Here is an 18,737-nt window from a genome sequence, read left to right on the forward strand (position 1 = left end):
CGTCTCCGCCTCGACTGAAATGGCAGACAGATGGGAAATGATATCTGATGCGTCTTAGAAAACAAACTCGGTTTTGAGTTAAATATAACTAACAAGTTAGTTTTGCAACAATTAATAAACTTTTAATTCACGGTTTAACTTTAAAAATGCAGCTTTACAAATTTGTCATATCTGTGCCTATTGCTACCGGAATGGGTCTTAATCCAGACTCGCGGCGCTGAGATTTGCATAAAGATATAAACATATTGTTGTAAATTTTGATGCATACGTTACAAGATTACCGACTGAAATAATAGCTGACATTGATATTTTTGTTCGGAAGAAAAAATCACAAACAATATTATAGAAAATGTCAAATTTTAGGCCTGAAGGTCTTATATATTTAACATCATTTTCAGATGCTATACTCTAAAGCGACAGATATGAATATGAATATGAATTTATATTTCATTAAGGGAATATTTTGAATAGTATCAAGTGAAAATCATTCCAATAATATCATCATTACTTCCAACAAAATATCTATTCCATAAAAAAGTACCTTATCGTTTGGACATCATTTATTATTGACTTATAATTAACCATTAACATGATATAGTTATTTGTTACATATATTTATGTCTTTCTATAATTATCACAGCATTAAAATTAATGGATTTTATAAACACATCTAATTTAGTTTAGGGGTTACGTTAACTTTACATGATGATTAGTGTCCTTCTGATTGCTATACGAATTCAGTTCGATGAAAACATAGAAGGAGACGCGCTGAAATAGATTTTCTTTGGGTATTTATGACGCGAAGGTTTCAGGGTTTCAGGTACGACAACATAAATGAGTGCTCGTATTCTCATGCCTCGATCAGTTCATCCTTATCAAAACTTGTTTTCCAGCAACGAACCTGTCAAAGTAAATAAATCATGTAGGATATTACCGAATATAATTAATATTCATAAAAAATAAAAAAAATTATACATATATAAAGTTGAGTTATTTAATTGTAATGCAATATCAATTTACCATTCTCGGCGACCATCCAAGCCGTTAATTTCTCATCCTCCGTTTTGTTCGTCTCGTCCCAGGGAAAGCTAGCCCCCTTTTCTTTTAAAATTTTTTGAGCTCTGAAATGATTTTTTTAAAGTTATTTGGAATTTTCTTCCTTTATGGTTATCTGTATCTTATTTAGATAATGCATAGTATAACTAAGTAGCATGCATGTGACTCTAACTACATTCTATTATTTTTTTCTTTTTTCGATTATTAATGTAAAACATAAGTTATCTATATTTAATTATTATTTATTTTTTTTTTTTTTAATAGACTTTTTTTTTAATATAGAAATGGTCATCTTTGATATAAATAATTTTCTAATTGTACTAAGGAAACTAACCCTTTTTTTATTTTTTCAATAATTTTATACTTCATAAATGCTCTACGCATATCTCGAATAGTCAGCAAGAAAGCTTCGGTTATCTACCTTAATATACCTTTCTTAATTCTCAATGTTTTTGATATTATTTTGTGAAGAGCAACAAATCAATGAATATGTGATGACTACATAAGGGAAATTTATTGGACTTAAATTACATCTGTGTTAGTCTATATTTTAATTTATAAAGAAAATTATAGTTGGGATAATCCACTTTGCATTTTTGTGAGTTGGTGTTATTTAGGTGATAAAATGTATAAAAACACAGCTACTTTAGCATGATGATGGGCTAGTAAATGAATAGGTGTACTCTATGGGTTTATGTATTTACAGTTTACGAATGCTGGTTTTTACCTTATGGGCCAAAAGCGACAGCCTTCATCAGTTGAGGAGTCGTTTTGGGTATCACTGGGGCACGCACAAAATGTTCAGTGATCAATGACAAGCAAATGAAAAGACACAAAGGAAAAAATATAAGGGAAAACAAGAGACAGAGACAAAGAGAAAGACAGAGAGACAAAATAGCATAATAGAGAGACATTCAAAGAAGCACAATAGATATGAGTTTCGATGATCAGAGACCACAATACAGATATGAGATATGAACGTATTCAAATCAAACGGATTGTCTGTCATGCCACAGCGACTGCTGCGACTACTTACGGATTCGTGGAGAGCGAATCTGTGCGGCTGCCATTGTTCGCCTCCAGGCTGTTGGGGCTGCGCCTCTTGGCGGCGCGATCGCGCTTGAAGTTCTCGCTGAAGAAGTCGAGTCCGTTCTGGGAGCTGGTCGTCGTTTGGCCACTCTTCGCTTGCTGCGTGGGCGGCACCGTGTGCGGGTACTTGCTGTCGCTGTCCGAGTCCATGGACAGATGGCCGAACAGATCCTCCAGCAGGATGTTCGACTTGGCGTTGCGTTGTCGTTTCGCTGACGTTTTCAGTTTTGAGCTGGATGCGGAATGAGAACGACTTCTTGAACAAGGAACAAAACAGATCAGAGAGACAAACATAGCCACAGGGTATATGCAATGCGTAAAGCACAGAAGTGCGTGGACAACACAGACAAACCAGATTCAGGACAACAGACATACGATATTTAGATATTTATGCACTTCCTAGTATACCCTGTATTTATTGTAGATGTATCCCATAATGATGGGGAATATCTCCATCAACAACAACCGATTCGATTTTCACTTACCCCAAGATCAGATCCAGATCATCAGCCTTTATCCTTGGCTCCGCTGATGGCGCTGCCTGAGAACGCGCCGACAATCGTAGGGCCGATCCGTTGAGGAGGGACGTCGGCTCGAAGGGCAGCGGCGGCTGGTGCTGGCGCACGATAAGATTCGGCGGCGCTGGCACGGCGCTCACCTTCGAGAACATGTTGTACACCTTGGCCTCGGGCTGCAGCAGCGTGGGCCGCGTCTGCACGTAGTAGCCCCCGATGCCAGGCGCCATGCGGGTGTTGTTTTTGGCATTCTTATTGGCCGTCTCGTAGCTCAGTTGACTGCCATTCACGTAGATGGCGCCGCCGTTGCGCGTCGACGTATTGCTGAAGGAGACATTGGGAGGCAGCTGGGGCTGTGGGTGTGGCTGCTGTTGCTGTTGTTGGTGCTGCGGCAGCTGCTGCGGCTGCTGATGAGCCACTGTCGACGCTGGCAAGCCAAACAGCTGAGAGATGTTGCGATTCAAATAAATATCATTGATCGACTCTTTGCCCGTCGGCTGTGTGGCCATGTCCATGCCGAGAGCGCAAGGATCCGTGGAGAGATCGTTGTTGGAGAGGAAGCTTATCTTGGGCTGGTATTTGATGGGTATGCTCACATTCTTGCCGACCTGGCCATTGTACAGGGATTTGCCATTGTTCTTGATGTTGTTGTCGCTATTGCTGTTGCTGTTGTTGTTGTTATTGGTGCTATTGTTGTTGTTATTGTTGTTGATGTTGCTCTGATGTATGAGCTCAGTCACGGCCTGCAGTTTCTCCTGCACCGGAAGCACATTATTTGACACAGTGGGAGGTAGGACAAGGTGCACGGGTCCGGACCCAGCACCATACTTGGAGCTGAGCCGCACATTGGCCTTGGCAGCCGCCGCGGGCGAGATGCGCTTAAGCGCATGAAAATACGGATACTTGAGGCTCTGTTGGGCCGTTGGCCGTTTCTCAGGATCGTAGGCCAGCAGATCCTCCAGCAAATCCAAGCCGTTTTGGCTGCAGCGAGAGACCACGCTGCTCAGCGGCACCTTGATGCAATCCGGATACCGAAAGTGTATCATGGCAGCCAGTCGATAGCCATCGGGCCAATCGCTCTGTTGAAGAAAAGAGGAGCTGATACATGAATCGACTAGCAGAGGAGCATAGACCCACCTTTCCGGGCGTGCCCAGCACAGAGCAAATCTTGAAGAGCTGATCCACCTCGCTGCTGCCGGGGAAGAGTGGCCGGAACGTATACAGCTCGGCCATGATACAGCCCATGGCCCAGAGATCAATGGAGCTGCCGTAGTTGGTCGAGTGCAGCAGCACCTCCGGCGCCCGGTACCAGCGCGTGGACACATAGTCCGTGAAGGGCGGCCGGGAGCGTATCTCTCGTGCCAGTCCAAAGTCCGCAATTTTAATCAGCTCCGGGCCGGAGCACAACAAATTCTCAGGCTTCAGATCGCGATGAAAGAACCCATGTCGATGCATGAAAGCCAAGCCAGTTAAAACCTAAGACAAGAAATTATTCACGTATTTAATAAAGAGTTCCGTCTCCTTGCCCTACCTGAAACAGAATACTCTTGAGCTCCGGCTCAGGTAAATGCGTATCGCGATCCTTGATCATTTGGTACAGATTCTCCTTCATATACTCAAACACAAAATATAACGTATCGTTTTCTCTAATCACTTCCTTCAGCTTTACGATATTTGGATGCGATAATTTCTTAAGAGACTGAAAAAAACAGTAAAATATAATGGATAATGGATATATATATATATATGTATGTATATATAATATAATAGATAAATGAATATATGGTATATATAGCCTACCTTCACTTCACGCAGATTCATAGCCTCCTCCCAGGAGTAATATTTGCGCTTCATGCGTTTTATGGCCACCTTCTCGCCGGTGTCCTTACGCTGGCCAAGCACAACGGTTCCATACGTTCCATCACCCAGTTGGGTCAGTGTTATATAACGATTCATTATACAATCAGCATGGGAGCGTCTTTTACATATTTTCCACAAGCAACTCGAATTTGTTCAACTATTGAAACACAAGTTTTTTGTTATTAATATTTAAATATAATTCAATAGAATTTTAAGCTGTAATTAAATTTCAAAAATAAATAATAACAAAATAATAATAATAAAAATAGTTTTTAATTGAAATAACACTTTTTTCATATACACTTCCTACATAAATTTATCTCGGATAAGAATTAATTATAATTTGCATCTAAATTTATATTTTTGTTAAATAAATATTTACATATATAAATAAAATAAATAAATATATATATATATATATATATATATATATATATATACATTTTAAATTATCCCAAAGGTATGGATAATATTTGCAAAAAAAAAAAAAAAAAAAAAAAATCAATTTGATTTTTATAAGTAAAGAAAATATACTAATTTTAAAAATGTATTGATATCATATCATCGAGATACCCCATATTTTAAACTTAAATAAACGGCAATAATAAATTATTCCATTAACAGAACTATTTGTTTGTTGATTAGTGTAGGTGCCGACATGCCCAAAGGGACTTGTTAAAAACCAAGCCCCATTAAAACAAATGCGAACACTTAAAATCGAATCAAATCGTCGAGTTGAAAGCGTCTATCAGCCAAAGTAGCAGCCATTTAATTGGATTGTGCGAACACCTGGACACCTATCGAGCAGAGACCACATGTTGAAGACTTCCAATTTGGAAATAATCAATATATTGATTACAGCAGTAAACTTGAACTATATAGAGGATTGACCAATTTATTCAAATCATGATGATATCTGTCATCTAAGTATTACCCAACTATCAAGGTCAGCCGTCATAGTTTTGGGGAGAACAAAGGATTAGTTTGGCATTGGACTAGGCAACATTTACAGCTACACAATGGATATATAAATACCTGTGAGTGGATACATGTTAGTGAGATCTGTTAACATAATAAACGTATCATTAGCCATTTGCAATCAGAAACAAATTTACTTGCTAGATAGGGAGCTATCCTACTATCACCCTAAAATTGTAATTAATTTATGATAGACAATGCGGTCGACTGCTTTCCGAATGCTTCTAATAAATCTTTAATTCGACATGTATTCTCCAAGAAAATGGAATTAACCTAATCAAAGGACAAGCTGGTATTTATAGGGTGTTTCATGTTTAATGTTAGGGGATTTTAAGTATATGTTAAATTATCAATTTATTTCACTCTTTGTTATAACTACATGATGTTGTGAATGGTATTTTATAATGTTTGAAGAGTTTAGGCTAATACATAGTCCTTTTCTGCTAAATTATTTATTTACATACATGACATATGGATGTGCGATAACATTATTATTTGGGGAAAAACAAAGAAATAGAAAACCCCATGAAAATTTACTACAAACTAAATTAATTTAAATTAAACACTAAGCACTAAAAACTACAAGTCTATGCCAGGTCGTTTATATGTGAATATGATGATTCCTGACACTTAGTTATACATTTTTGCGATAGTGGCGATAGTCTAATATCTACCAGTTCAGTATTGGCTCGACAATGTAAGATTAAAGATAAGATAAGATCAGGACTTTATTTTGCGTGATTTGCAACTGGTTTATGTGACATTTGACTATATCTGACCATATATTGCCTTGGTCTTTTCTGGGCAGACTAAAATTTTCCATTGGGAGAAATATGCGTCTAAAGAGTTATATGCTGATTGGAGGTTTCTAGCTATGTCAGCGGAACGAGTTCCTCCACAAAGAATTGCCGTATCATCCGCAAAACCGAGGTGGTGCACTGGGGTAATGTTGGGAGATCAGAGGTATATATATTATTTAAATGAAGTTTATGCTCTGTAGATATTCTATTGAACTTGCTATGATGATAATGAAGATGTAGGATATCTTTACAAGTACAATTTCAACCCAAATATAGAATTACCCCTACGTTGTCTATGATAATACAATTCCATCAGGTATTGCCCAAAGCTATACACCAGATTGGCATTTGAGCCTTTAACTAGCCCTAACCCAACCACTAGGACTTTAAAAGCAATATATCCCTAACTAAACTGTTTAACACGCCATGTATGCAAACATAGAGAAAATTCTGTAAGAAATATTACAAACTGAATATACTCTATAACTGCTGCAAGCTGCCCTTTAACATTTTGAGCAGTAGCGAAGTGAAATATTTACTTGAACTTTGTGAATTCCCCCCTTACGCAGATGCACCCTGTATATAAAAATTCGAAATGCAGTCATATAGCCAAGTGTGTCCCCATTCGGAATCGCATTTCAGAGACAATTAGAAGCAAGAGTTGTTGTACTTTCTATTATTTATTCATGGCACCATGTCAAATTAAAAGACGATTCGTTGAAAGTTCCAAGACTTAATACACTAGAAGTGTGCATGTGTGTGGAGCAGAACCAGAGCAGGAACTGAGGGAGGAGACGAAGTAGAGGGTACCGGATCCACAACTTGAGTCAGCAAGGCTTTTGTTTTGGCTCTGTTCTAGCCGTAGCCGTAGCCGTAGCCTTGAAACACATTTAACATTTCATTTAATTGAATTCTTCATATAAGCACGCACACCAATAAAATATTTTTTTTTTTTATATTATGTTGGACACATCGCCTTATATATATAAATATATACTATATAACGAATTCGCGAGCAACTCAAAGACCAAGTTTAAGTAATTTCGGGGTTCACTTTATCGATTGGCTTTAGTTAAATTTAAATGTAAGAAATAGGCATCAATTTTCAATTGAAACTCTTCAGCTTTACCTAAGATGCACTTGAATCCGTCACTGGAATGTTTGAATATTTATTGTGAATATATTTTGTCAGAAATTTGTAGATATTTATGTTGCGAAATTGAAATCGAAGCGAGCTAATCTCAATATCTATTGCGAGCAGGAGTTTATTTTAGAAGCAAACGTGAACAACTACCAACTATGCCGATATCCACAACAACCGCAACCCTAAGTAGACCAAGCGCCCCTCCCAAGTCCGTTGTCAACAAACACGCCTCGGGAGCGACAAAGCGAGAGCGAGAGCGAGAGAGAGGGAGAGGGAGAGAGAGAGAGAGAGACCTGAGCCACGCACGAAGCCCAATGACTACGTGGAATCATTCCAGGAGCCATACGCTTGCACCTGTTCAAGTCACCAGGGTTGAACCTGGCTTTTTTTGGCAGCCAAGGAGCAGGACCACAATACGCATTCTCCACATGCGACTTGAGAGTCGGTAGAAAAGCCTTTCGGCTGGTAACCAGGCACCCGCTGCACTCAATGGCTTCGCATTTACCAATTTATTGTTTGCGACATTAGCGCGTTGCCGGGACAACGCTGTGCCGACGCTCGAGCGAGTCAAGTTCCTGTCATATGTTCCATAGCCAGCGAGCAAAATGGATGAGGAGACCCAATCACCGACTGCTGAGCGAAATAAATCATTTCTCGAGGAGGTTAACTTTCCCGAGCCGGGCATTATAAATCTGGACATGATTAGGTCATCCTACCTGGAGGAGGGGCAGCATGGAGAGACGCGTCGCTTGCATCAACTCGAGCCGGTCATATTGGAGCGAATCAAAACACTACGATTGGAGTTTAAAAGTGAGTGAAGTGAAATGAATTTTGTTAAATGTATTAAAGTTCTGGAAAACTAATAATAATAATGTTAATAATGCTAATACTAATACTAAATAGTAACATACTAATACTAACACTAATATTAATATCTTTATAGTGCATTCCACGATATAATAAATGTAGTAGGCCGTCGTATTTACTAATTAATAGATTAAGTATGTAAAATAAACAAATTTACATTCCTACATATATCCCAAATTTGTATAAAATTACAATATACAATATGAATACGTTATATTACATTGCGGCCCATCCAGATATACTGCGCATCGATCATCTATGGGTTCTACCAAACCTAACCAAACTCTGTCTGAATTGCAATAAAATTGAAGTAATTGAGCATATTGGAATGCTAACGGCACTTAAGGAACTCAACTTGAGCTTTAACTATATAACAAAAATTGAAAATCTGGAGACGTTAGTCAATCTGGAAGTGCTATCATTATTCGGTAATCGCATAACAAGGATCGAAAACTTGGAAACACTTGATAAATTGGTCATACTCAGTATTGGTAATAATTTAATCAATGTCCTGGATGGCGTAAGTTCAATACATCCATAATAATTCCTAGCTATTAAGCAGTTGCATTATACTCCGCAGATAGACCGCTTGCGCTTTGTCAACAGCCTAAAGGTGCTCAATCTGGAGGGTAACCCCATTGCTAAGCTGCCAGACTTTCCATTGTCCCAATATGTGACAGCTATATTGCCCCAATTGAACTACTATGAATATGTTTTCATCAAGGATGAAGCTCGAGACGCGGCCCAGAAGAGATTTTAGTAAGCTATGGAATAGATTACTTGATATAATAGAAATATAATAAAGCCTTCAACAGCAGAGAACTGCGGGAAATCGAGGCAAAGCAGGAGAAGGAAATCCATGATCGAGAGACGGAGGCACGTGAACTCGCCGAGGCGGAACGTTTGGCCTCCAGCTTTGTGGAGCATCTGGATCGCCAACAGCTGTACGAGACTATGTGGCGCGGCGATGATGATGGACGGGTACTTATGCTCATTGGCGCACCGGCTCAGGAACTGGCCGAGGACTACGAGAAGGATGTCTATGAGCTAACGCAGAAGATATATAAGCTGGGTCTGGAGCGCTTGAATGAGCGCGATGCGGATATCAAGGATTTCTTGAGTTGTCTAGAGGAAGGCAGGCAAGAGTTTCAATCCCTTGGCCAGAAACATATTGAAGAATTCATGCAGTACCGCGATAAGACCTTTGAGGAAGCGAGCGTCACTCTCCGTGAGCTGGAGACTTGCGAGGAGAATGGACCGGAGCACGTGCAGCTTTGCGAAGCGATGGACACGACAAATGCCCAGTTCGACGATGCGCTCAATGAGCTGTGGCACAACCTGATGGCGCAAGAGCTGCATTTGCATGAGTCGATCGAGGTGACTATGCAAATGCTTAACCATGTTTACAATATTTTAAAAGCTTTTTTAGGAGTCCACGTTGAACTTTGAACACAGATTTACACGCCTAATGTCCAGCTTTGTGGAGGAGGCCCAGCTCTACTTCCTGCAGCTGCGTCATGTTTGCGAACACTTTTCGGATAGCATAACGGATGCAGTGTCACGCTTCATATCAACTAAGCTGGCGCAGAACGATCTGGATTCCGTGCCGCAAGAATTGCGCATGTGCATCGATGATCGGGAATCTCTGGTCAATCTTGTAGACGCCATGAAAGCCACGCATATAGCACGCATTGAGGAACGCGAAGATCGCATGGCCACCCGCAGCAAGGAGTTCATAAGCAACTATGTGGAGAAGCTAAACAAGTGAGTCGTCCCTTCATTCAAAGTCGATTGTATACCAACAATTCAAGCTTGCAGAGAGGAAATCGAGCGCCATCGTGCTAAGATATTGGAAATCAATTCGTTCATGGAGATGATGAGAAAAGCTATTGCAAATCTGCCGGAGGAGATTCACGCCGAGCTGCTCTCGGAGCAAGAGTGAATGGTGAGGCTACTCAGGTCTCAATCATGTCAAAGCTTCCTTTAATAAAAGATTTTAAAATTAGTTTTTATTTTGATTTATTCGGGCCAACCAATTTGTATACATACGCGATCAGAATGCCTTTAATTTCTGTTCTTTTTCTTCAAGCCTTCGAGATAGATGCCCAGATCCTCTTGCATCTGTGGATGATCGATGAACTCCAAAAAACTTTCCAACTCATTAGTGCGCTCACTTTCGAATCTCTGCAAATCAGCGCCCCTGAATTTCAGCTTGGTTAGTGAACGGGCCAAGGGATTCGTTTGGGCGAATGTGGCAATAAATTGTGAACACTTCTCCAATGCCTTCTCTTTGCTGCTGGCCACATCGTCCACTAGCCCGATCTGCAGGGCTTGCTCGGTAGTAAATATTCGCCCCTGAACGAGCGCACGCTCCGCCACACGACGTGGCAGAACGTTTAAGAAGTTGAACATACAGAAGATCGGCGGAACTAGCCCCAGTTGAATTTCATTCAAACCGATTCGGCATTGCGGCAGTATAACTCGGTACTCGCATGAGGTGGCCAGCAGGCAGCCACCGGCTGGCGCATGACCCTGAAACAAGAATTGCAATTCGTAAATAGAACTACACAATTTATCATATAATATTTACATTTATAGCAGCGGCTGTTGGTAACGCACAGCCGTAGAGCGCCAACCAAACATCCTGTAATTTGGTCCATAGCAAACGAGCTCTGTCCTTGTCTGGCCTATACATTTCGTTTATGTCCAGGCCGGCGGAGAATACCTTATCATTTGACTGCAAAATAAGCACATTATTAACAATTACTCACATCATAAAACGACTTCTTACCGATGTTAAGATAAGGCCTCTGCTCTTGTTGTTCTCTATTTCTTTAATGGATTGATATAGGTCATGTAGCAGTTCCACATTTAGGGCATTTATAGGCGGCCGGCTCAAAGTAACTGTGGCTATGCCCGTTTTATCATTAACTTCTACTGCGGTCAGCTTTGTGGCAGTGGACATAGTCCTGCAAACACTTGCAGCACGAAGCATTCGACTCAAGCTCATTGAACTCATCATCTTGATAAGAAGAATGAACTTTGGATGCTGCTCCAGCGAAATGATATGCGGCTAAGAAATACTATGTTATCAAAGACTGTGTACTCTCCGATAAATGCATTATCTCTCTTGGAACTAATTACGTTGTTTTTATCTGTTAACGAAACACCGCAACGTTCAAAAAACAATCTGGCACAACCTGTTGCTGTGCTATAAACAACGTCTATTCGATCAATGTCGATTTCTACTAAAGACTGCACTTAAACAATTCGACTAACTATATTCGATAATTTCAATGTCGATTACATAAATCGAATCTTCTCTTTAACGAACTTTCTTCAAATAGACATATTACAATAGTTTTAATAAAATGTGTATTTAAAAAACAACAAAACCATTTGCTTACAGCAATTGACTACATTTCTATCGTCATAACAAACCCCCACCATTTTAAATGCATAGAATAACACAGTAAGTTACACATGGAACACAATCGTCAGTGCTTGTCCTTCGCCTTCAGGTTGCGAAGGTACTCTCCTAAGCCCTCTTGAAACGATGGCTTATTTATATAGTCCAAAGATTCGCGTAATTGACCTTCAGGGTCGTCTATTAACACCTGCACGTCTGGCGCACGAAACTGTCGCTTGGTTAGTGCCCGAGCCGCTGGCTGTGTTTGTTTAAAGCTGTCAATGAATTCAGCGCATTTGCATAGCGCTTCCGCCTTGCTGTGGGCCACTTCGTCGACTAGATTCACTTGCAGCGCTTCCTCGGTGCTAAAGAGCTTGCCCTGGAGCAGCGCTCGTTCAACTAAGCGCCGGGGCAATACACTCAAATAGCTAATCATAATAAAATGTGGCACCACGTAGCCGAATTTGGTAGCATGGATGCCAATGCTGAAGCCGGGCAACATGACGCGATACTCGCAGGCTGCGGACAAAACGCAGCCAACGGCAATTGCATGACCCTATCGAATGCAAAGAATATTTAAAATTATTAGCCAAGCATTCGAACTGAACTCACATTAATAGCAGCAGCTGTGGGTATACTGCATTGGTACAACGACAGCCACATTTCATGCAGGGCTGTCCAGAATGCTTTCAAGCGCTCCTGGTCGGGCTTATACAATTCGTTGAGATCTAATCCAGAGGAGAAAACCTTATCGTTGGACTGTAAAGCAAAATAAATATGTGTACATAGATATATGAGGTCCCTTGTTTATTGTTTAAATTAACTCACCGATGTTAATATCAGACCGCGACTCTTGTTACACTCGATCTGCTTAATGTTCTCGTTCAGCTCCAACAACAGCTCCAAATTGCAGCTGTTAACAGGTGGTCGGTTTAGAGTCAGTGTAGCAATGCCCGACTTGTCATCCACCTCAACCATGGTCAGCTTGGATATATTCGCTTTTGTCAGGCATCCCCATAGGCCCGGTAATTGGCGCCTGCCCAAGTCCAACAGTTTTGTTTGGCTACGCAGCATTTTAGCGACTGTTGATCACATGTTATTCGAATGGTAAGGTCATTAGTTTTGCGGTTTTCGTTCGCGTTTGTTGTTCGTCACAACACTGCTACCTGATTAACAGCTGTGACGTCACCAGTACTTCGTACCATGTGTGGATCGTGAAGTAAGCAGAAAACAAATTGTTCCATTCCCTTGTTTCCCACGTCTGAAGCGAGGCTAGGCACCGGCCATAGACACGAACCCAACGATAAATGTACAAACCCAATTTCGTCTTATCAAATGACAGATATTTATATGTGAATATTGTAAAAACGTTTTATTAATTTTTATATATGTATAAAATGAGTACTATATGAGATTTGTTGAAAAATGAAAGATAATGAACTTAATTCTTTGCCTTCTTTTTAAGACTTTCCAAATAAATGCCTAGTCCTTTCTGCACTGCCGGCTGGTTGATAAAGAACAGAAACTTTTCCAAGTCCTGAGCACGTTCACTTTCCAGCTGCTCCAATTCGGCAGCTCTAAACTGTTGCTTGGTTAGCGCACGGGCAATCGGATTTACTTTAGCAAATGTGCCAATAAATTGTGCACACTTCTCCAATGCCTCCTCCTTAGTGCCGGCGGCCTCGTCAACCAGGCCGATCTGCAGGGCTTCATCGGTGGTAAACATGCGTCCCTGGTTGAGTGCACGCTCAGCCTCGCGTCGTGGCAGAACGCTTAGGAAGGATGACATAAACCACATGGGCGCCACGATTCCAAGTTTCGTTTCGTTTAGGCCAATCGTAAACTTAGGCAGCATAACACGATATTCACAAGATGTGGCTAAGAGGCAACCTCCAGCTGGGGAATGGCCCTGTACAGAGATGGAGATGTAAGAAAGTGTATTAAAAAGTGAATTTGAGCTGCTTACATTAATGGCAGCTGCCGTTGGCACACTGCTGCCATACAGCGCTAGCCAAGCATCCTGCAGCGCTGTCCAAAATGCACGAACTCTCTCTTTATCTGGCTTATACATTTCCATTATGTCCAAACCGGCCGAGAATATGGTAGGATTCGACTAGAAAATAGTTATGAAATTCAATTTAAGGAAATCGTGACTGATGGAGGGCCATCTTACAGATGTCAATATAAGACCGCGACTTTTGTTGCCCTCTATTTCTGCAATTGATTGACGTAGGTCGCGCAATAAATCCAAATTGAGTCCGTTCACAGGCGGCCGGTTCATGGTAAGTGTGGCAATGCCTGTTTTATCATTTACCTCCACTGTAGTTAGTTTAGTGGTAGTGGACATAGTTCTGAAGGAACCAGTGGCGCGAGGCACCAGACTCAAGAGTTTGGAACGCAACATTTCTGAAAATAAAAAAAAATAAAATTAAAAAAAAACATGTCAACAACAAAATGACCTTTGGACGTGATCTAATATTAGAGCAAAGGTGTAGGATGAAGACAATTTTTATCCAGAACAATGTTTTAAATAAATTATTAATATTTCTGAATAGCAACAAATATTTGTTAGCACAAAATTGCATATATTTAAATAAACCACCTGTAATTATTAACTTTGAAATATAAACAGCTGTTTCGGAACCTGTTGCACTTTTCTGTGCCAGTGATATTGATTATTCGATTAATTGTATCGGTTTTGCCAGGGATGCACCAGCTGAACTGTTTCATTTTAATTCGAATGATTTAGGCAGAGTAATTAGCGAAATAATGTAAGAGTAATATTTTATTGTAAATTAAATTTTAATCAGTGTTAAGCTGCCAAATTGGCATAAAAATATATATCATAAATTAAAGCTTACCAACTGCTAGCTGTGTTCCTCAAATGAACCAGCTTGTCGTGCGCAGACTGGCCATGTTCATATCGCGGAGCAACTTTGTATTTTGACACTTACCTTACACGTCACAACGGCGCAGCTGTCACTTTGCCGATTCGACTGCCTTCGTGTACGCTTTGCTCTTATTCTTCGTTCGCCTGGCTGCGTTGCTGTAACTTTCACTAGCGCAACTCACATCAAAAACATAAAACTCGCGTAAAAATGGGCTCTGGCAAACAACAGAAAGTGCAATCATCCGGTTTCACCAAGGAGGAGGAGCTGCTGCTACAGGACTTCAGTCGCAACGTCAGCACCAAATCGGCGACAATCTTCTATGGCAACGCTTTCATCGTCTCCGCTCTGCCAATATGTAAGTAATCAGGCTAGTAGTGACACGTTGTTGATTTTCCTAAATGGGACTGCTTTTGTTGACATTATTCAGGGCTCTTCTGGCGCATCCACAACATGGACCTGTGGCCCAGCTCTATTCTGTTCGTGCTGGTGACTGCGGCAAGCACCTACTTGATGGCAACGGCCTACAAGAACATCAAGTTCCAGCTTAAACACAAGATTGCAGTTCGCCGTGAGGAAGCTGTTACACGCGAGGTGAACCGTCAGCTGGGCGACGACAAGAAGGTCACGCGCAAGGAGAAGGACGAACGCATCCTGTGGAAGAAGAATGAAGTTGCCGACTACGAGGCCACAACCTATTCGATTTTCTACAACAATGCCATCTACTTGGCCATCATCATCTTCATCAGCTTCTTCCTGCTGAAGAATGCCACACCGTTTGTCAACTACATCTTCTCCATCGGCATCGCGAGTGGTGTCCTGGCGTTATTCTCCACCAGCGCTCAAACGAACTGAACAATATAGATATGCATGTACTCGTAATGTTAGGCCCATTAAGAGATTCTTACCTTAAAAGTGCAAGCAGCAAATTCCATTCATCACTGGCTCGCATTGTTGACTTGATTGTAAACATTTTAGCTATTTCGAGAATATAAATTTTATAATGAAATGTTGTCTTTCTTGTAGAAAGCTTTATGAAACACTTCCATTTGCAAAATGTTCAAAATAAATTTGTAAAAGTCCAAACCATCAAATTATCGATCCTTAATTTTATTACTTGTAGGTATATATATATTTCAATCAAAATGCCTAATCTTATTGTAAATGCAGAACATGTTTAATCTCAGACAGCCTCAAGGAGCAGAGCAATGCCCTGACCACCGCCAATGCAGGCAGAGCCGATGCCATACTTCAGTTTCTTGCGCCTGCGAAGAAGAAATTGAAGATGTGAAGTCATGAGTGAAGTTCGATATGGAGAACTTTGTCTACTTACTGCAACTCGTGCACCAGATGACCCGTAATGCGAGAGCCACTGGCACCCAGTGGATGACCCAGGGCAATGGCGCCGCCGTTCACATTCAGCTTTGATGGATCCAGCTTCAGTTCCTCGGCGCAGGCCAAAGTTTGGGCGGCAAAGGCTTCGTTGATCTGCAGAGAAAAATATATTAAGAAGCATGTCTATATGGAACATTCCATGAATGATCTACCTCGATCAGGTCAATGTCCTCCAATTTCTTGCCGGAGACTCTGAGCACATTTTGTATGGCCGGCACAGGGCCAATGCCCATTATCTCAGGCTTGACGCCTACAAACGAGAAGGCGACGAGACGTGCCAGAGGCTTTAGGTTGTACTCCTTGAGCGCCTCCTCGGAGGCAACGATAACGGCAGCAGCGCCGTCGCAGATGCCAGAGGCTGTGCCAGCGGTGACGACGCCATTCTTCTTGAACAGCGACGGCAGCTTGGCCAGGCCCTCGATGGTGGTCTTGGGACGTGGATGCTCGTCCACAACAAAGTCCACCTCCTTGCCCTTGACCTTCAGCTTGATGGGCGTAATTTCAGCATTGAAGGCGCCCTCCTGCTGTCCCTTCTCCCAGTTCTTCTGCGAACGCAGCGAAAACTCATCCACACGCTCCCTGGAGATCTTATACTGATCGGCCAGGTTCTCGGCAGTCAATGCCATGGGCAGCTTGCAGTAGGTGTCCGTGAGACCTGCCCACAACGCATCCTCCAGATTGTAGTTACCGCCCAGTGTGGTGCCGAAGCGCATGTTGCGCGCTATGAACGGCGTCTGGGACATGCTCTCCACGCCGCCAGTGAGCGCCACCTTAGCACCACCCACCAAAATATCCTGAGCACCATTCACAATGGACTGGAAGCCGGAGCCGCACAGGCGATTAATGCCCAACGCGGGCTTCTCAATGGGAACGCCACAATTCAGACCCACGTGACGTGGCACATAGATGCCATCCGTGGAGGAGGACTGCAAGAGAAAACAATTCAAAATATGTTGGAACAATGTGAGGAATTAATATAAATTTCCTATACATTTCTTAATATAAAATAAAAACAAATAAAATGGAAAGTTTTGAAGTAAATAATTATAATATAAATATATATAAAGTAAAAAAAAAAACTTAAATAGAATAGAATAGAAAACTAACTAACTAATTTAGTAAATAAAGGAAAAACAAAATTTGTTATTGTTTAAAAATTACTATGTTTAAAAATATATATTTTTTTTGGATCTAATTACTAATAAAATAATAAAAGCATAAAAATATATTTTCAAAGTATAAAAACTAAAAAGGCAAATATTTATGTACATAATATAATGTAATATAAATTAAAGAAATATTAAAAATTTACAAAACCAAAGAGCTATATAAATATTTATTTAACAGATTTTAAAAAATTATAAAACATTGAACTACTTTAAGACATCTATAAAAAAAAATATATAAATCATTTTTGATAATAAAGCATAAAAAGATAGATAAAATCATTTATTAAAAAAAATTCGTGCAACAACATTTAATATTGATTAAGTCTTGCAAACTAGAAAATTAAAATTACATGTATGAATTAATTGCTAGATATGCCAATGTATATGTAAATACACAATATAAATTAATACATATATTCATATCGCAAATTTTCATGCATACAAATATATATGTATCTATGTATGTTCACATATATAAACATACATGTGTGTATTTGCTAGCCAAGATCTAGATCACTTTTATCAGCTACATAGATGTTGTGCGACTGGCTCAGAGTTCGCTCCGGCAATCGAGATTCACTTACCGCAATCACATTGCCCACGACGACCGTGTCCACCTGTTCGCCCTTCAGGCCAGCCGCTTCCAGCGCCGCCTTGGCAGCTGTGGTCTGTAGCTGTGTCTGGTTGATGTTCTTCAGAGCACCGCCAAAGGTGCCAAAGGCCGTGCGCTTGGCAGCGACAATATAGATGCCTGCGTGAGCAAATAAATATATATGTACACATGTATTAGTGTGTGTTTATACAGCCTGTCTGATATAAAGATTATTCAAATTAGGAATGGTTAACGAAAGCAAATCTTGTTTTTTATTTTCCTCTCAACAGGTCCAAAGTGCAGGCGTTCCCATTTGTCTATGTTAAAGGGGGAGCTGGGGGCAGCCGGCAGAAGATAACGAACGCAGCAACAAGTCCAAAGTTCACTTTCATCAAAACTTTCGCTGGCAAACAAAGAAATATATGCAATTCATGTATAGACAGGTACCTTTTGTAACTGCAGACATTTTGCACAAATTCACACAATTGCTCAAAACAAACGAGAATGGATAAGAATATATGTATTATCAATATTTATGATCACAGCAGAGTTAGCGCAATTAGAACCGCTGGCGACAAACGCTCGACGTCAACTTGGAATCCAATTGGGAGCCGGCCGACATTTTGTAGAGCGTAAAAGCTCACGCCTGCAGCTCTCTGCAAAGCTTTTTAGCGGCACAAAAGCCGCAAAGCCAAACAAACAAAAACTTGCAGCTGTTTCATACACAGCGGGAAAAGTGCTTAGACTTTTTTTTACCAAAGTTCATTCCAAATGCAAAGTTTTAACTAAAATTTCAGAATTGAATATAATAAAAAGCTAATTAAAAGAGAGGAATATAAATTAGATTGCGACCGTAAGGCTTGCACGACCGGAAGATACCCTGAAATAACTTCGCCTTACAGAAAAGCAGCATATACTGATATAAATTATCAGCTTCAACTTAGTACAATATCTTACAAGTTCAAGATCAGCCTC

At 40.7% G+C, this 18,737-nt stretch overlaps 7 protein-coding genes across 14 annotated transcripts; 2 read left to right on the forward strand and 5 right to left on the reverse strand.

Moving 5' to 3' along the window:
• Positions 1-13: 13 nt before the first annotated feature.
• LOC108610925 (uncharacterized) lies at positions 14-7,713 on the reverse strand. Of its 4 annotated transcripts, none has more exons than XM_089465117.1 (9): positions 7,428-7,713; positions 4,461-4,677; positions 4,192-4,359; positions 3,798-4,136; positions 2,631-3,739; positions 2,093-2,377; positions 1,784-1,837; positions 1,021-1,121; positions 14-901 (listed from the first exon to the last, which is right to left on the reverse strand). In XM_089465117.1, the coding sequence occupies exons 2-9, from the start codon at positions 4,614-4,616 to the stop codon at positions 876-878; spliced, it is 2,238 nt and encodes a 745-aa protein (XP_089321243.1). In that variant the 5' UTR covers positions 4,617-4,677; positions 7,428-7,713; the 3' UTR covers positions 14-875. The 4 variants fall into 4 exon arrangements, 3 of the variants coding, with proteins under 3 accessions (XP_089321243.1, XP_017858794.1, XP_089321244.1); XR_016269357.1 differs by having other exon boundaries at positions 864-901; positions 1,488-1,837; XM_018003305.2 differs by lacking the exon at positions 1,784-1,837.
• Positions 7,714-8,047: 334 nt separating this feature from the next.
• On the forward strand, positions 8,048-10,314 carry TbCMF46 (dynein regulatory complex subunit TbCMF46). 2 transcript variants are annotated; one of them, XM_089465121.1, is made up of 7 exons: positions 8,113-8,252; positions 8,386-8,443; positions 8,546-8,829; positions 8,890-9,068; positions 9,125-9,686; positions 9,739-10,073; positions 10,128-10,314. In XM_089465121.1, the coding sequence occupies exons 1-7, from the start codon at positions 8,175-8,177 to the stop codon at positions 10,249-10,251; spliced, it is 1,620 nt and encodes a 539-aa protein (XP_089321247.1). In that variant the 5' UTR covers positions 8,113-8,174; the 3' UTR covers positions 10,252-10,314. The 2 variants fall into 2 exon arrangements, with proteins under 2 accessions (XP_017858806.1, XP_089321247.1); XM_018003317.2 differs by lacking the exon at positions 8,386-8,443 and having other exon boundaries at positions 8,048-8,252.
• Positions 10,149-11,554, reverse strand: LOC108610928 (enoyl-CoA delta isomerase 1, mitochondrial-like). 2 transcript variants are annotated; one of them, XM_018003309.2, is made up of 4 exons: positions 11,101-11,554; positions 10,900-11,046; positions 10,359-10,841; positions 10,149-10,290 (listed from the first exon to the last, which is right to left on the reverse strand). In XM_018003309.2, the coding sequence occupies exons 1-3, from the start codon at positions 11,329-11,331 to the stop codon at positions 10,374-10,376; spliced, it is 846 nt and encodes a 281-aa protein (XP_017858798.1). In that variant the 5' UTR covers positions 11,332-11,554; the 3' UTR covers positions 10,149-10,290; positions 10,359-10,373. The 2 variants fall into 2 exon arrangements, with proteins under 2 accessions (XP_017858798.1, XP_017858797.1); XM_018003308.2 differs by lacking the exon at positions 10,149-10,290 and having other exon boundaries at positions 10,312-10,841.
• A 113-nt stretch (positions 11,555-11,667) lies between these two features.
• Positions 11,668-13,059, reverse strand: LOC108611044 (enoyl-CoA delta isomerase 1, mitochondrial-like). 2 transcript variants are annotated; one of them, XM_018003480.2, is made up of 4 exons: positions 12,921-13,059; positions 12,547-12,800; positions 12,331-12,477; positions 11,668-12,274 (listed from the first exon to the last, which is right to left on the reverse strand). In XM_018003480.2, the coding sequence occupies exons 2-4, from the start codon at positions 12,790-12,792 to the stop codon at positions 11,807-11,809; spliced, it is 861 nt and encodes a 286-aa protein (XP_017858969.1). In that variant the 5' UTR covers positions 12,793-12,800; positions 12,921-13,059; the 3' UTR covers positions 11,668-11,806. The 2 variants fall into 2 exon arrangements, with proteins under 2 accessions (XP_017858969.1, XP_089321250.1); XM_089465124.1 differs by having other exon boundaries at positions 12,885-13,034.
• A 4-nt stretch (positions 13,060-13,063) lies between these two features.
• LOC108611045 (enoyl-CoA delta isomerase 1, mitochondrial) lies at positions 13,064-14,706 on the reverse strand. Of its 2 annotated transcripts, none has more exons than XM_089465125.1 (4): positions 14,580-14,706; positions 13,892-14,124; positions 13,685-13,831; positions 13,064-13,627 (listed from the first exon to the last, which is right to left on the reverse strand). In XM_089465125.1, exons 2-4 carry the CDS (start codon positions 14,120-14,122, stop codon positions 13,160-13,162), a joined length of 846 nt encoding a protein of 281 aa, XP_089321251.1. In that variant the 5' UTR covers positions 14,123-14,124; positions 14,580-14,706; the 3' UTR covers positions 13,064-13,159. The 2 variants fall into 2 exon arrangements, with proteins under 2 accessions (XP_089321251.1, XP_017858970.1); XM_018003481.2 differs by lacking the exon at positions 14,580-14,706 and adding an exon at positions 14,321-14,462.
• A 110-nt stretch (positions 14,707-14,816) lies between these two features.
• On the forward strand, positions 14,817-15,700 carry LOC108611046 (translocon-associated protein subunit gamma). Its single transcript, XM_018003482.2, has 2 exons — positions 14,817-14,964; positions 15,037-15,700. Exons 1-2 carry the CDS (start codon positions 14,817-14,819, stop codon positions 15,459-15,461), a joined length of 573 nt encoding a protein of 190 aa, XP_017858971.1. The 3' UTR covers positions 15,462-15,700.
• yip2 (yippee interacting protein 2) lies at positions 15,701-18,375 on the reverse strand. The gene is made up of 5 exons (XM_018003484.2): positions 18,210-18,375; positions 17,755-17,921; positions 16,154-16,927; positions 15,940-16,094; positions 15,701-15,871 (listed from the first exon to the last, which is right to left on the reverse strand). The coding sequence occupies exons 1-5, from the start codon at positions 18,226-18,228 to the stop codon at positions 15,790-15,792; spliced, it is 1,197 nt and encodes a 398-aa protein (XP_017858973.1). The 5' UTR covers positions 18,229-18,375; the 3' UTR covers positions 15,701-15,789.
• Positions 18,376-18,737: the final 362 nt, after the last annotated feature.

This window comes from Drosophila arizonae, chromosome 3 (assembly GCF_054131065.1).
Source record: "Drosophila arizonae isolate 15081-1271.41 chromosome 3, UAZ_ARI_1.0, whole genome shotgun sequence".
NCBI lineage: Eukaryota > Metazoa > Arthropoda > Insecta > Diptera > Drosophilidae > Drosophila > Drosophila arizonae.

Coding starts and splice junctions, on each gene's coding strand:
- LOC108610925 (XM_089465117.1), bottom strand. CDS start 4,616: ATGAATCGTTATATAACACTGACCCAACTGGGTGATGGAACGTATGGA. Junction 4,137..4,191: donor TCAAGAGTATTCTGTTTCAG/GTAGGGCAAGGA, acceptor TTCTTGTCTTAG/GTTTTAACTGGCTTGGCTTT. Junction 902..1,020: donor TTGGATGGTCGCCGAGAATG/GTAAATTGATAT, acceptor TTACTTTGACAG/GTTCGTTGCTGGAAAACAAG.
- LOC108610928 (XM_018003309.2), bottom strand. CDS start 11,331: ATGATGAGTTCAATGAGCTTGAGTCGAATGCTTCGTGCTGCAAGTGTT. Junction 11,047..11,100: donor GAGGCCTTATCTTAACATCG/GTAAGAAGTCGT, acceptor CTTATTTTGCAG/TCAAATGATAAGGTATTCTC. Junction 10,842..10,899: donor CAACAGCCGCTGCTATAAAT/GTAAATATTATA, acceptor TTCTTGTTTCAG/GGTCATGCGCCAGCCGGTGG.
- TbCMF46 (XM_018003317.2), top strand. CDS start 8,048: ATGGATGAGGAGACCCAATCACCGACTGCTGAGCGAAATAAATCATTT. Junction 8,253..8,545: donor ACTACGATTGGAGTTTAAAA/GTGAGTGAAGTG, acceptor CGGCCCATCCAG/ATATACTGCGCATCGATCAT. Junction 8,830..8,889: donor TAATCAATGTCCTGGATGGC/GTAAGTTCAATA, acceptor TATACTCCGCAG/ATAGACCGCTTGCGCTTTGT.
- LOC108611046 (XM_018003482.2), top strand. CDS start 14,817: ATGGGCTCTGGCAAACAACAGAAAGTGCAATCATCCGGTTTCACCAAG. Junction 14,965..15,036: donor CGTCTCCGCTCTGCCAATAT/GTAAGTAATCAG, acceptor GACATTATTCAG/GGCTCTTCTGGCGCATCCAC.
- LOC108611045 (XM_089465125.1), bottom strand. CDS start 14,122: ATGTTGCGTTCCAAACTCTTGAGTCTGGTGCCTCGCGCCACTGGTTCC. Junction 13,832..13,891: donor GCGGTCTTATATTGACATCT/GTAAGATGGCCC, acceptor ACTATTTTCTAG/TCGAATCCTACCATATTCTC. Junction 13,628..13,684: donor CAACGGCAGCTGCCATTAAT/GTAAGCAGCTCA, acceptor ATCTCTGTACAG/GGCCATTCCCCAGCTGGAGG.
- yip2 (XM_018003484.2), bottom strand. Junction 16,095..16,153: donor AGGACATTGACCTGATCGAG/GTAGATCATTCA, acceptor TTTTCTCTGCAG/ATCAACGAAGCCTTTGCCGC. Junction 15,872..15,939: donor CATCTGGTGCACGAGTTGCA/GTAAGTAGACAA, acceptor TCTTCTTCGCAG/GCGCAAGAAACTGAAGTATG.
- LOC108611044 (XM_018003480.2), bottom strand. CDS start 12,792: ATGCTGCGTAGCCAAACAAAACTGTTGGACTTGGGCAGGCGCCAATTA. Junction 12,478..12,546: donor GCGGTCTGATATTAACATCG/GTGAGTTAATTT, acceptor TTTGCTTTACAG/TCCAACGATAAGGTTTTCTC. Junction 12,275..12,330: donor CCACAGCTGCTGCTATTAAT/GTGAGTTCAGTT, acceptor TGCATTCGATAG/GGTCATGCAATTGCCGTTGG.